Source organism: Acinonyx jubatus, chromosome D4 (genome assembly GCF_027475565.1).
Source record: "Acinonyx jubatus isolate Ajub_Pintada_27869175 chromosome D4, VMU_Ajub_asm_v1.0, whole genome shotgun sequence".
Classification (NCBI taxonomy): domain Eukaryota; kingdom Metazoa; phylum Chordata; class Mammalia; order Carnivora; family Felidae; genus Acinonyx; species Acinonyx jubatus.
In genome coordinates this window covers 14,014,528-14,029,494 of record NC_069391.1, presented here as the reverse complement: position 1 = coordinate 14,029,494, position 14,967 = coordinate 14,014,528, and the positions used below count along the sequence as shown (strand labels likewise).

The window sequence follows — 14,967 nt, the reverse complement described above, 5'->3', positions numbered from 1 at the left end:
GATCAATTATTCAATAAAAAAAACCATTATCTGCATAAAATAAAATAAAATAAAATAAAATAAAATAAAATAAAATAAATACTTAGGATTAACTGGAATCTTGAAGTCAGGAAAAGTGATAATTCCAGTATAATTTTTTTCTCCTACCATGGCAACTTCTGACCCTGCTGGATCCTTTGAGTGAAAAGAAAAGCAAGTTTTATTTTTTAAAACAACTATAAATACAGAAGTTACACATAAACATGACATGTGGTTGACAGTCTTATAGAAATATTCAGTAAATGCTAAGGAACTTTGTTGAAATTAAGCACATGCAATGTTGGCCTGGCATTGAGGTGATGACACCTGGTCAGGCTTGTTAACAAAGACTAACTTCTAAGGCACAAAAACATATTTTGAACAGGTGTGTAAGTAGTATAGTAAATATTTAAGATACATTAAGCAACTCCCAGCAAGGCTTTTTTTCCACCACCCTTCTTCCTGAACAGGACTTGTGGATAATCTTCAAACACTATTTTCATAATGTTGTGCCATGCACACAAGGCTTCTTTGGCTCCATGTTTCTTCAAGATCAAACCTGAACACATCAGGGCATGCCAAAGCAGCAGCCTCTGCCTATTCAATGTCTTACCTCCAGGGGGACCTCTGACAAGAGAATGATGGGATTTGTGAAGAATCTCAACAGGTTCACTTGAGTCTGTCTGTCCCCCCACAGGTCCCCAAATGTAAAATAATGCTTCATTGTGGTCACTGTCTCTCCCTAAAGTGTTTCTGGGTCAGTCTGCTGTGGCCAAGCCACTGTCATGGTCATCTCCACATTGTGCTTCTTCCTGGCTCCATGACATCTGAGACATCATCCCACTTCTATCAAACCCTCTCCACAGTTTCCATTAAAACCAGCGCAGGACCAGGCTTTGTCCTATCAGAAGTCCCTCTAGAATAATTTAGTAATCGTCTCTAGCTTTGCCTCCTGTTCGAGCTGGCCTGTTATTGACAATACATTATCCTTTACTTAGTTTACCATATTATGTATGCTTGTCAGGTTGGCTAAACTCAAATATCCACAGAAAGACACATCCCATAATCCCCCAAACAAATCAAGAGAGCTAAGTGCTAAGGTTCTGGAGACAGACAGACCTGGGTTTGAATCCTGATTCAACTCATTAGTATCAGTATGATCTCAGTGGTTACTTAACTTCTTTAACCCTCAGCATTTTCTTCCATAAAAAGGAAATAATTATATTGATTGTATAAGACTGTTGTAATGATATACTGCATGCCATGCACTTCTCAAGGTACCACAATTTATACTTCTAGAACCCTCACTACATCTGCCCATGCTTCTTCACAGATGGCAAGAGGATACAAACTAATTAACTACATCCACTTTGGAGATGGAGTCACTAAAGGGTGTTTTTTAATGGGGCCATATAAAATATATTTCACTATTTAATTTATACACAAAAATTAGCAATCAGGATAAAAGAAGCATAAGATTACCAGGTTGCACCCATAACAGGTGCTAAATAAATGCCTGCCGCTATACAATACTGAATAAATTAATGCCACATTTGACTTGTGTTATAGTAAGGAAAACTATTCATATAATGAAAATGCCAAGGTTAAAATTTGATTTAAATTAAAGGCATACTCACTATAAAAGTTATGGTAACTTCTCTTTGTGATGGCTTTAAGTCTTCGTCCAATGAATAAATTCTAACTTTTACTACAAGAAAAAAAAACTGTCATTATTAGAAACTCTGTTCAACTCTTAAATGCTCTGACAATATCATTAATAACCCTATAACATGAGGGTCATGAAATCTATTTTAAAATTTAGAAACCCCAAACATAAAATCCTAGTTTAAAGGAAAAGATGAATTAGGGGTGTCTGGTTGGCTTAGTCAGTAGAATCACGTGGTTCTTCATCTCAGGGTCATGAATTCAATTCAAGTCCCACTTTGGGCATAGAGCTTACTTTACCAAAAAAAAAACAAAAAAAAACAAAAAAAAAAAGGAAAAGATGAGTTAGAATATTGGATGTGAACTTTAAAGTGAAAAAATAAAAAAAATGTTCTTTTACCAAAAATTTCCTGAATGGGTTCTTTTAAATATTCCTCTTTATGTACTTAAGATATGATTCAACTTACTGAGTATTTTCACTCAAACTTTTTTATTTTTTATTTCTTTTTAGTTTATTTTTATTTATTTTGAGAGACAGAGCAAGCAGGAGAGGGGAAGAGAGGGAGACGGAATACCAAGCAGGTTCCATGCCGTCAGCACAGAGCCTGATGAGGTGTTCAAATTCACAAACCATGAGATCATGACCTGAACGGAAATCAAGAGTTGGACACTTAACCGACTGAGTCACCCAGGCGCCCCATTAACTTTTTGTATTTTTTAACCACTGATAGATAAGAAAGACTGCAGCTCCCTGGTATCTGAAATTATTATAGAAGAGAGGAGGAACATAAGTGGTTAATTGTGTCAACAGACCCAGTGAAGCATTCTCTAGCAGAAAAAATGCAGGCAAGAATCTGCATACCTCAAGGTGTAATGAAGTACCTAAATGCATAGCAGGGGGAGAGTCTCATCTCTCCTTAGACACGCAGTGATTTTTGCAACAGGCTTCCAAGAAACAGCTCTGAGTGTCTAAAGAGCAGTTAATGTGTACTGGCAGGGAGCTTGTACTGTTGCTAAAATTATGGAGGTGACCTCCATCCTCGGTCACCTAATTAGCATCATCACCATCGCCATCATCTTTAATGGCAATTCAGAACGCACTGCAGCATTCAATATACCCGTTACTTCACCTGCCTTCTCTCCCTTTAGATAATTTCTAAAAGGGAATTTACTGGAAGAAGACTAAAGCTGTTTCGAACAGAAACACGGGAGACAAACATTGCTAGGTGCATTTTGTAATTTGGTTCACAATTTTCTACGTTAATGTGAAATTGAAATTCTATTCGTAAAAGAAGAGGATATTGAGAATAAACATGAGATTGTTTTCAAGTTAAAATTCAGCCTCTTGTATTAAGTTCTATAATACGTCACTTCAAATTAAAAAAAAATTTAAAAGGAGACTTGGTATCATTCTAAGAAAGGTCTTCCTTACCTCCAAATTATATTCATATTTTGCTGATTCTTTGTTTTTATAATGTAAAATTTAACCTTTAGTTTGTCAACTCTAGTTTTGTGTATGGTATAAATTTGGGAATTAATTTCATTCCCCCCCCCAAAGATAAAATCCATTGGTCTCAATACCATTAATTAGGTCATCCCACTTTTTTTCCCCCCAGAAATTAAGATTCCCTCTCTATTATACCTGATTCATCTGAATTGTAAACAGATTTGTCTGTCTGAATGAGGATAAATCCATTGTCATAGCGGAGTGGAATTTTTGTTGCTTTTGAAAAATGATCACATACAACTTCTAAATACACATATGAAACTGCATTTGGTCCTCCAGATAAATCTTTTGGTTGTATCTGTTTAAAAACAAAGTTAAAGAAGGAATATTATGTAATAATCTTAAGATAATAAAAGCATTTATCTTTTAGGTAGCTATGAAAATGAGTTGAATAATTGTTTATTTGTAACAAAAATTTTGTAAAATAAAACAGCAAATACAGAGGTGTTCCTGAAAAAATGTATTTCAGTTTCTTCTCAAATTTAGTTTGAAACAATTACTTCAAAAAATTATCCAGATTTAATGTCTGTTAAAAATTACAATCACTGAACAAAATTCAATTTTTAATAGAACATATTTATTAAAGGGTGAGGAAAAGGGTTGTGGACATGTCTCTAATTTTCCTTGAACGTTGTTCACAAATCTGTTTGAAAAAACTTACTTGATTCAAATCCAAACTGAAAGTACAAAAAGCCTATGATAGGTATATACTTTAGGAGAAAATTAATTTTGTAGAAGAGGTTAAAACGTTGTACATAATTCAGGAAAACAAATGTTCAAATTGTTCTCCGTTCACTTCTTTGAGTTTTTCAGATCAACAGAGTCAAGTCTATGTCTCTGTTTCTCTTCCTCTTATTTTTTTCCTCTGAATATATAAAATTTAAGTATTTAATTATTTCTTTCTGGTACAGTTTATGCGTGGAGGATACATTACAAGACTAGGTGCCTGAAGCTGTGGATAGTACAAACTCTATAAATATTGTTTTTTTTTCCTATACATAATACCTATGATAAAGTTTAGTATGTAAATTAGGCACAGTAAGAGATTACCATAACTAATAATAAAATAGAATTATAACAATATACTGTAATAAATGTTATACACACGTGGTCTCTTTTTCTCTCAAAATATCTTACTGTACTATACTCACCCTTCTCCTTGTAATGATGTAAGATGATAAAATGCCTATGTGACGGGATGAAGTGAGGTGAACGACGCAAACACATGACATAGTGTTAGACAACTATTGACCTGATGATACGTCAGAAGAACGATCATCTGCTTCTGGACACCATGGTTCACCATGGTTAACTCAAACCACAAAAAGTAAAACAGCTGATGGGGCGGGGGGGGGGGGGTGCGGGCACCACTGTATTTATCTTGAAATTTTTTAAGCAGGTATATGTGGTGGCTGATTTTGTTTTCACCTCATGTCATCAAATCTTTTCATATTAATAACCTTAATCTGCTTCATTCACACTTTTACATTTCTTTACATTGCCTGCAAATCAGAAGCAGATTCTTAACATTTCCCACTTACTTACGTGTATAAACATGACACTTATCTCTTCTCAACTAGTAAATGCACTTAATAGTATGATGTAACACATTTTTATATCTACATGTAAAAAAGGATCAATGTGTGTTTTATAAAGAAACACTTGGCATATAAAAGAAACTATGATAAGAATACATACAGTTAAGTTTACAGAGCTTTGGAATTTATTTTCTGGAGACAAAGTAACCTGGCCAAAAGAATATGTAAAACTTTTATCGGGATAACTTTTAATAGCAATGGTCACAGCAAATGAGTCCGTGTATCCATGAACTTGAATTACTACATTTTCAGAGGCTCCAACATAGAATACTTTAGGTGCTGAGACAACATACCTGTTGAAACAGTAAAATTACAGAGTCAGACTGTTAATAAAACGTAATTTTTTAAAAACATTTCACTTAGGAGAATCAACTGAAATTAGCACTGTTTCTTATATTTAACAACATATATTTTATTTCTCAATGTTTTATTATCTATGATGAAGCCAGGATAGCTTCCTGAAAGTATCCAAAGGATGAGATTTCAAGGAGGCAGATCCAAGTGGTTTTGATCAGTTGCAGCCAGGGGGGGATGTAATAGAGTCCACTATAAGAAATGCAAATAGGGATCATGCTTCTGTCTTTTGAAGAACCTTTTTTAATCAAAATACCAATCAGTAAGTTACCCTTCCCCGGAGCAAAGGTAACAGCTTGGGAAAAATACAAAGTTTTTGAATACAAGTCATGTGGTGTTCACAAAGTACTCATACAGAAAACAGAGTAACGGCATTGGACAATAGAGAAAAGAAGAAGCTAACCTGGAGTTTTCAGAAGTAGAAAATTAATTTCATGTGGCAGTGATTGAGTTCTGTTTTCTATAAAAGCATAACCAAAACACGTTGCAAATGAAAACGGGATTTTTCACTTACGTTTGCTCTTGTGCCCAACTTTTTCCCAAGTAGAAAAAAATACAGACTACACTTAAAATGTCCATGCCTGGGGTAGCATTAAGCTGTTGACAACTTTCTGGAAATTGTCCTCCTTTTTGTGAACTCAGCTTGAAAATTTTGGTTAAATTAGTCTTCAGGTTAATTATTAACATTAGATAGTGGGATCACTGAGAAGGAAAGCTAAGAATTTAAATCATAACCTTTGAATGTCTACAAGTAATTTTGGGATTTGAAATATAAAGCAGATATTGATGAGTAAAGCAGAAAAGACACCCAAATGGGAGTCTCTAGAAAAATGTGTCAAAGCTGGACACAGATACAAAATACTTGGAGGCTGCTCTGGTCTTGCACATTTTCTGGATGTAGTAGATGCAGTTAATGCCATGACCAGATCCCCCTTACTGGGCTTGGTGCAACCATTCTTTAGATACCTTGAGTGCTGGCTGTTAAAGTTTCTCACTTGCCCCCTTCTCCAAGTAATTCACCTCAGCCATAGATGACAGCTTGCCTAGAAATGCTTGAGATGTTACATCCTCTGTCTGGGATTGGTTCGTAGTTAATAACTGATTGATTCTGGGGGCACAACAGCCTACCTTCCTTGCTTCAAGGTGGGACAACTTCGTGGTAGCATCCATGCTACAGAGCACCCTGGTAGGGTCGGGATGAAGCTAGACCTCAGCTGATACCACATCTTTGCTTAGTTCTTGCCCTGCCCTGTGCAGCTTCCCTTACTGCTTACAGGTTTCTCTTGAGAGAAGTCTTGTAATAAACTCACTTGCATGGAATGTCTCCCTGTCTCAGGCTCTACATTCTAATTTTAAGGAGCATGGGAAGGGACTATCATCCTGGATCTCAGGTAGAATGTCTCAGATATGGAAGTGGTTCTGAGGCTTCCATGGAATGGGTCTGGTTGAATGGGGCCCACGAGGTCTGTACTGATCCACTTTAGAGCAGGTCTAAAGTCCCAAGGCAGCTCCCCAAATGCTGAAATGTTCCCAGGGAACTCTAGGACTAGAAATGACTCCTCAAGGTCGACAACCAGGGCATGGGCAAGGGAGCAATGAAGCTATTGCTGTCTTAGGCTTCCTTAAGTCTGCATTCAATTGCACCCATGGTCCCATCCTGAACTGCAAGTCTCTAGGTATATTGGGTGGCTAGTAGTTAGGTTATTGGGTTTTGTAATTGCCTCTTCACTTGACTGTTTTTCTCTCTAGACTATAAGTTCCATGAGGACAGGTACTGGGTCTAACATATATAATGGGGATATACCCCAGAACTTATTACACTGTCCAAAGGATACTTAGACACTCAACAAGTTGTTGCCAAATGAATGAATGAAAAGGTGCCAAGGAAGATAATGTTGAAAGGCAGGCTGAGGGCAGGTTGTGGATGGCCCTGAATGCCAAGTTAATGAGCCTGGATTTCATTTTGTATGCAACAGGAAACAAACAATTTCGACATTGCTTCTCTGACCCTGGGGATGTTGCCATCTCCTTATGACTCACTGTTCTTTGTTCCATGGAAATAATAGGTAGTACATTTTATGCAAAGTATTAGTGAAAATGTTCTCTAAGGTAAAATGCAAGCAGAAATTGATAAAATTCTGAGATGTCAAATGTTCATTCACAACAGCAACTTTAAAAACTGTTCTATCATAACAGTTTTAGATTTTGATAAGCAAGAGGTTTATAGCTGTAATGTTAGACTTTATACTTTTGTCGGGACTAATGGCCTTGTGTGAGTAGTTAATGAACTCTCTCATGAAGTGATGTTGCTGACATACATGTTGTTGCAACACATTTTTTTTGAACAGGGGCCTGTAAGCTAATATTTAAACCATTGATTGAGTTCTAAACCATGTCAAGCAGGAGCAATGATAGGAAAATTAGTAAGCAACAATGTATTGAAAAGGATCATTTAATGTAAAAAGACCTTAAGATTGTAGCTGCATAGATCCAGTCCAGAACATTTTCAAACGAACAGTGTCAAAAACACTCTCATCAGAGATGAGACTAATTTTAGCTTTGTTTTAATTTTTGGCCAACCATCTCAGTTACTGAAGCCATCTGAAAGGAAAAATCACTTTATTTCAAGGGCATATTTAATATATATCTTCTTCTCATATAGGTTCAAAATTTGGGCCACAAAAGGACAATCTGTGTTACTCGTTTTGTACTCAGTCCCATGCATGGACTCACATGATTACTAAGAAGGAACAAATACAATGACAAAGATCGGGAACGAAAAAAGTGTCAGGTCAAATTTCACACTATTATCACTTTTTTTTTAAGCATTTTAAAATATATTTTTGAGAAACAGAGAGACAGAGCACGAACAGGGAAGGGGCAGAGAGAGAGAGGAGACACAGAATCTGAAGCAGACTCCAGGCTCTGAGCTGTCAGCACAGAGCCTGATGCAGGGCTCGAACCCATGAACCATGAGATCATGACCTGAACTGAAGTCGGACACTTGACTGATGCTTGACCAACTGACCCACCCAGGTGCCCCTATTATCAGTACTTCTTAAACCTAAATAGGCCACATACATTTAATATTCCCTAATACTGAAACTTTCAGAGTTTTCTCCCCCCAACCTCGTGATAAATGGGAAGAGAAATTACACAGGTGGAGCTATCTCAAGGCTTCTCAACCACAGCACTACTGACATTTTGGGCAGAGTGATTATAATGGGCAGCTGCCCTGTACATTGTAGGCTGTTTAGCAGCATGTCTGGCCTCCAATCCCACTAGATGTCAGCAGAACCTTCTTCCTAGTCACGGCCACAAAATGTCCCCGACACTACCAAATGTCCCCTGATGGGAAGCAGGGCAAAATGGTCTCTGGTTGAGAATCACTAGATTGCTGTATGTTTTAGTATTTAAGGAGAGAATGAGGAAGGTACTTACTTGTGCCTCTATCAAAGATACAGGGGTGCCTGGGTGGCTCAGTTGGTTAAGCATCTGACTTTGGCTCAGGTCATAATCTCACGGTTTTTGGGTTCAAGCCCTGCATCGGGCTCTGTGCTGACAGCTCAGAGCCTGGAGCTTGCTTTGGATTCTGTCTCCCCCTCTCTCTGTCCCTCCCATGCTCATGCTCTCTCTCTCTCTCTCAATAATAAATAAACATTAAGAGAAAAAAATTTTTTAATAAAAAAAAGATACAGAATTCAGTAGGCTCTTCATTTGAGCTATTTGGCTACTTTAAGCTACCATGGAAATCTGTAATTCCCTTAGTTTCTTCCACAAACAGGAATGTCATTAGTTCATTTCTTAATTAAAAAAAAAATTGTTTTAGAGAGAGAGAGTGCAAGCGGGAAGAGAGGCAGAGGGAGAAAGAGAATCTTAAGCAGGCTCCATGTTCAGTGTGGAGTCCAATGGGGGACTCGATTCCATGACTCTGGGATCATGACCTGAGCTGAAATCAAGAGTCAGACACTCAATTGACTGAGCCACCCAGGCACCACTGGAAAGTCATTATTTCAAAGACCACTGATGGCTTCCAAATTTATATCTCCAATTGATATCTGAATGTTGGAGTGCCCCAGGGTTTGGGCCCTTTTCTACTTTTTTTTTTTTAATTTTTTTTTAACATTTATTTATTTTTGAGACAGAGAGAGACAGAGCATGAATGGGGGAGGGGCAGAGAGAGGGAGACACAGAATCTGAAACAGGCTCCAGGCTCTGAGCTGTCAGCACAGAGCCTGACATGGGGCTCGAACTCACGGACCGCGAGATCATGACCTGAGCCGAAGTTGGCTGTTTAACCGACTGAGCCACCCAGGCGCCCCCTTTTTCTACTTTTTAATGTGCATTCACCCACTAAGCAATCTCATCCAGTCACATGAATTTGAATACTGTCTACATACACCAATGCACTTAAATTTCATTCTCTGGACCACCCCCCTAAGCCCTAGAGTTGTATATCTAATTGCCTTACTTATAACCGATACTTGGATATCTAATTAGCATCTTAAACTTACTACATTCACAACAACTTTAAAGATCTCCTTGCTCTACAACAGAATATCAAAAAATTAGGACAGCTTCTAACATATATGATAAGGATTGAAACATTCAGAAAAAAAAAACTTGGAGGATATACAGGTTATGCAAAGTGAAGAAAACTATTCATCTACCCCCCCAAAAAAAACCTCCCTTGATATACTCATAAAAAAAAGAGAAAATATTGCAATCATGAAGCAAGAACAGGATACCATAAAAAAGGAACATTCAGAGAACAAAATGAGCTCTTAGGTATTAAAAACATATAAGAAACTTTGGAATATAAAGTTGAGTAAATCTTCAAAAAAGCAAAGAGATGGTAAATAGAAAAAAGGATAAATTGATTAGGATAAGATAAAGAAGGATAAAATAAGAGGATTAGGAGGTCCAGCAGCTGAATAATGAGAAATAAGAGCTCCAGAAAGATAGGAGGGAGCTTATTATCAGTGAAATAATTTAGAAAATTTTCCAGAAAAGAAGGATGCGAGTTGTCAGATTAGAAGATCCTTCCAAGGCCCAAGTAAAAAGATGAAAATATATTGATACCAAGGCACATCATCTGGAACTTTGGAGGCACTGAGGACAAGAAATAGATCCTAATAGTTTCCAAGGAAAGAGAGACAGACAGACAGAAAGACACAGAGAGAAATATGACATATAAAGGATTAAGAGTTAGAAGGACTAAGAAGGATTATGAGTTAGAATGGAGAATGGTCTGAACTTTCAATAGCCACAGGGAAGCAAGAAGACAATGGAGGGATACCTTCAAATTTCTAAAGGAAAATTATTTCTAGTTTCTACATTCAATCAAACCATCCATGAGGTGTTAAGGGTAGAATAAAGACATTTTCAGAAATGCAAGGCTTTAAAAAAAATTGCCTCCTATATGTCTGACTTCAATGTGCTAGGAGAATGTGCTCTACCAAAATAAGAGTATAAACCAAGAAAATAAAGATATGCAGAAGGTCCAATGCAGGCTTGAGGCAAAAGGATTTCTCAATGGGATAGTGAAGGTAAAGTCCAGGATGACAGCTATGCACAAGATATACAGGAAATCCAAACACTTGTAGCAGTTGAGACTCAAGGGACAGATTTGTTGAGGATTTTCATCATCCAGATCCATGTTGCTGGTTTTTAAAAAATTTTTTTAACATTTATTTATTTTGAGAGAGAGACACACACAGATAGACAGAGCCTGAGCAGGGGAGGGGCAGAGAGAGAGGGAGACACAGAATCTGAAGCAGGCTCCAGGCTCTGAGCTGTCAACACGGAGCCTGACGCGGGGCTCGAACCACAAACTGCGAGATCATGACCTGAGCCAAAGTTGGACCCTCAACCTACCAAGCCACCCAGGTGCCCCCATTCTGCTCTTATATCATCTTTTTTTTTCACTTGAGGTCAGAATGCCCAGGTGAACCTGACCCAGATTCTTATTTGTACTTGGCTTGTTGCAATTTGTTCTGATGAAATTCCTACTCTCCATTCCTGATCTACACTACCCCCAACCAGACGCCCAAATGCAGTAACTTCTGTGCTTATCATAACTCACTACATTTACCATGTACACAGACACAGACATTCCCCAATGTGGCTCTTGTAAATTCTCAAGAGATAAAACTAGGTTGTGACCCAGAAACTATTCACCTATCTACTCTAGGAATACTTCATCTACTAATGGCAATCTTGACTTTTCCTTAGTAACTATATTTGGCTTTGTATTCAGTTATTCAAAAGTAAACATTATACAAATTAAGGATAAACATACACCTGGTAAAACTATAATGAAAAGCAAGGAAATTATTCATATGCAAGGATTATTAATATAAAAGTCATCCTCTTTTGGGGAAGAGGATGGGACACCATATAAAGAATGGGTACATACAGGCACACAGAGAGCTTCTATTTCTTAACCTGGGTGCCCTATATGCAAGTATTCAATATGTTATTATTCTCCAAGCTATACTTATATGTTTTACAATCTCTTCTTTATTTATGACAAATATAGTAATAAATACCCCGCAAAAGAAAATTAACTAATGCATTTTGAGAGTGATGAGACTTCTGACACATCAAATTTAAATGAAAAGTAAATATAACATACTTTACAAATATATATTTGTTTTTTCTTCTCAGCTTATTTAATAACCTTATATTTTATAAGGTAATAATTATGTTAAAGCATTGGTGTGTTTGTAGCATATATTTAGGCACGAAGTATAATAACAGCACAAAAAGGAGAAAGAGGAAAGCTTATGAGAACAACATTTTTATGTATCGGTACAGTTAGGTTAGCATAAATATGAAGTAGATTCAGATAAGTTATGGTAAGCCATAGAGAAATCATTAAGAAAATAACTTCTAGAGACACCTGGGTGGCTCAGTTGTTTAAGCATCTGACTCTTGATTTTGGCTCAGGTCATGAGATCAAGCCCTGTGTTGGGCTCTGTGCTGAAAGCAGGGAGCCTGCTTGGGATTCTCTCTGTCCCTCTCTCTCTGCCCCCTCCACTCATGCTCCCGATCTCTCACTCAAAATAAATAAATAAACATTAAAAAAGAAAAGAAAATAACTTCTAAAAATAGAGTAAAATTACAGGAATTAAAACTAACACTAGAAAATAGTCATTTAATGTTTTAAAAAAAGCTATAAGGGAGGAATAGAGAAACAAAAAATACATGATATATAGAAAACAAAAAGTGAAGTGGCAGATATAAATTTAGATATATCAATAATCACATGAAATGTTAGTAGGTTAAATTACACAATCAAAAGGTAAAGATTGTCTGGCTGGATTTTTACAAAAACAAGACCCAACTATATGCTGTCTACAGGACACACTTTTGATTCAAAGATACAAATAGGTTTTGGGTAAAAAAAGATATATAACAGCAACCATAAGAAAACTGGAGTGACTATATCATATCAGACCAGGACATATATAACAAGAAGCATTCTCCATTCTCTCATATGGTAGGCTATAAAACAAGCCTCAATAAATTTAAAAGAATTTAAATTACATAGAATACGTTCTCTGATCACAGTGGAGTGAAAGTAGACATTAATAACAAAAAAATTGGGAATTCACAAATGTGTGGACTTTTTTTTTTTTTTTTACAATTTTTTAATGTTTACTTATTTTTGAGAGAATGTGTGAGTGGGGGAGGAGCAGAGAGGGAGACACAGAATTTGAAGCAGGTTCTAGGCTCTGAGCTGTCAGCACAGAGTCTGACGTGGGACTGGAACCCACAAGCCGTGAGATCACGACCTGAGCTGAAGTCGGACGTTTAACCGACTGAGCCACCCAGGCACCCCACAAATGTGTGGAAATTTAACAACACGTTCCTAAATAACGAATGGTTCAAAGAAAAAAAATCACAAAGGAAATTGGAAAACACTTTGAGATGAGTAAAAATGAGGACAACATACCAAAATATATGGGATGCAACAAAAGCAGTGCTTAGAGGAAATTCTGTAACTGTAAACATCTACATTAAAAAAGAAGATCTCAAATCAACAACCTAATCTCCATCTTAAGACAGAAGAGAAGAGAAAACTAAGTGCAAAGCAAGTAGAAGAAAGGAAAAAACACCAATAAGAGTTGGAATTCTAGAATAGGAAAACAATAGAGAAAGTCAAACCTAACCAAAAGTTGGTTCTTTAAAAAAAAAAAAAAAAAAAAAATCAACAAATTAGTCAAATCTTTAAGCTCTCCAAGAAAAAAGTATTGTCAGAGTTTTTTAATTTTTATTCACTAAATATTTTTATTCACTAAATTTTTATTCACTAAGATAATGAATAAAGAGGAGACATTATTCACAATATTCCATTAATGGAAAGGATTATAAGGGAATGCTATGTATAACTGTATGCTAACAGATGAAATAAAAAAACAGATGAAATAGAAAAGTTCCTAGAAATACATAAACTACTAAAATTGAAGAAGAGATAGACGATCAGGAAAGACCTATAATAAGTAAAGAAATTCAATTAGCAATTTAAAAACTACACACAAAGCCCAAGTCCAACGACTTCACTGGTGAATTTCTATCAAACATATAAAGAAGAATTAATGCCAATTCTTCTCAAACTCTTACTAAAAAATATAAGAGGAGTGAACACTTCCCAATTCATTCTATCAGATCAGTGTTACCCTGATACCCAAACCAAAGACATCATAGGAAAACTATAGAACAATATCACTTATACATATAAATGCAAAAATTCTCAACAATGCTACAAACTAAATACTACAAACTAAATTAAGCAGCATATAAAAAGGATTATAAGCCATGAGGAAGTGGGATTTATCCCAGGAATGTAAAGTTGGTTTAACATCCCAAAATTAATTAATGTAAAACACTGTAACACCAGAATGAAGAACAAAACCCATGGTCATCTCAACAGATGCAGAAGAAAACATTTGACAAATTCAATCCTCTCTCATGATTAAAAAAAAAAAAAAAGTCAACAAGCTAGAAATAGAAGAAAACTTCCTCAACCTGATAACAGCATCTAAGAAAAATCCACACTTAACATAATATTTAAATGATGAAAGACTGAATGCTTTCCTCCTAAGATCAGGAAAAAGCACTTGCATTCAAAATTATACTGGAAGTTCTCATCAGGAAAATTAGGTGAGAAAAATAAACAAAAGGCATCAATATTGAAAAGGAAGAAGTAAAACTATCTCTATTTTCAAATGACATGATCTTGTATTAGAAAATCCTAAGGAATCCACTTAAAAAACAAACAAACAAAAAGCATTAGAACTAAGAAATCGGTTCAGCCAGGTTGTAGGACACTGGATCTATACACAAATGTAGATTGTATTTCTATATAGCAGCAATGACTAAACTGAAATTAAGAAAACAGTTCCATTTATAATAGCATCAAAGAAAATAAAGTTACTTAGGAAAAAACCCAAAAGAAGTATAAGTTATACTCTGAAAACTATAAAACATGTTGAAAGAAATTTAAAAAAACCTAAATAAATGGAAAGACATCCCATGCTTATGAGTTGGAAGACTTCATATTGTTAAGATTGCAATATGCCCCAAACTGATCCACAGATTTAACACCTAATATGGCTCATCTGAGCCCGTTTGGCTGTGGCACCTAATTTATGGCTTTACTGCTCCAACTGTGCTCTAGCCCTGCTGATGAACTTCTGGTTTCCTCAAGTTGCTCTCTCAAATATCTTTGGTCCTCGCACAAGCTACCTATTCCTTTTGCCTTAGATGCTCATCTCAACTTTTTCATGTGGCTAACTTCCACAGGTTGCCCTCAGGTCT

General features: G+C 36.3%; 1 protein-coding gene across 2 annotated transcripts in view; it reads right to left on the bottom strand.

The window, feature by feature from the left end:
- Positions 1 to 5,795, bottom strand: part of LOC106986633 (complement C5-like) — a 41,563-nt gene extending 35,768 nt beyond the window's left edge. For both annotated transcript variants that reach the window (XM_015084813.3, XM_053204701.1), the window contains exons 1-5: positions 5,657 to 5,795; positions 4,889 to 5,081; positions 3,326 to 3,488; positions 1,656 to 1,726; positions 83 to 174 (exon numbers count right to left, since the gene is read on the bottom strand). In XM_015084813.3, coding sequence (XP_014940299.1) covers positions 83 to 174; positions 1,656 to 1,726; positions 3,326 to 3,488; positions 4,889 to 5,081; positions 5,657 to 5,721 — 584 coding nt within the window. In that variant the 5' untranslated portion in view covers positions 5,722 to 5,795. The remainder of the gene's footprint in view (positions 1 to 82; positions 175 to 1,655; positions 1,727 to 3,325; positions 3,489 to 4,888; positions 5,082 to 5,656) is intronic.
- Between the last annotated feature and the right edge of the window lie 9,172 nt (positions 5,796 to 14,967).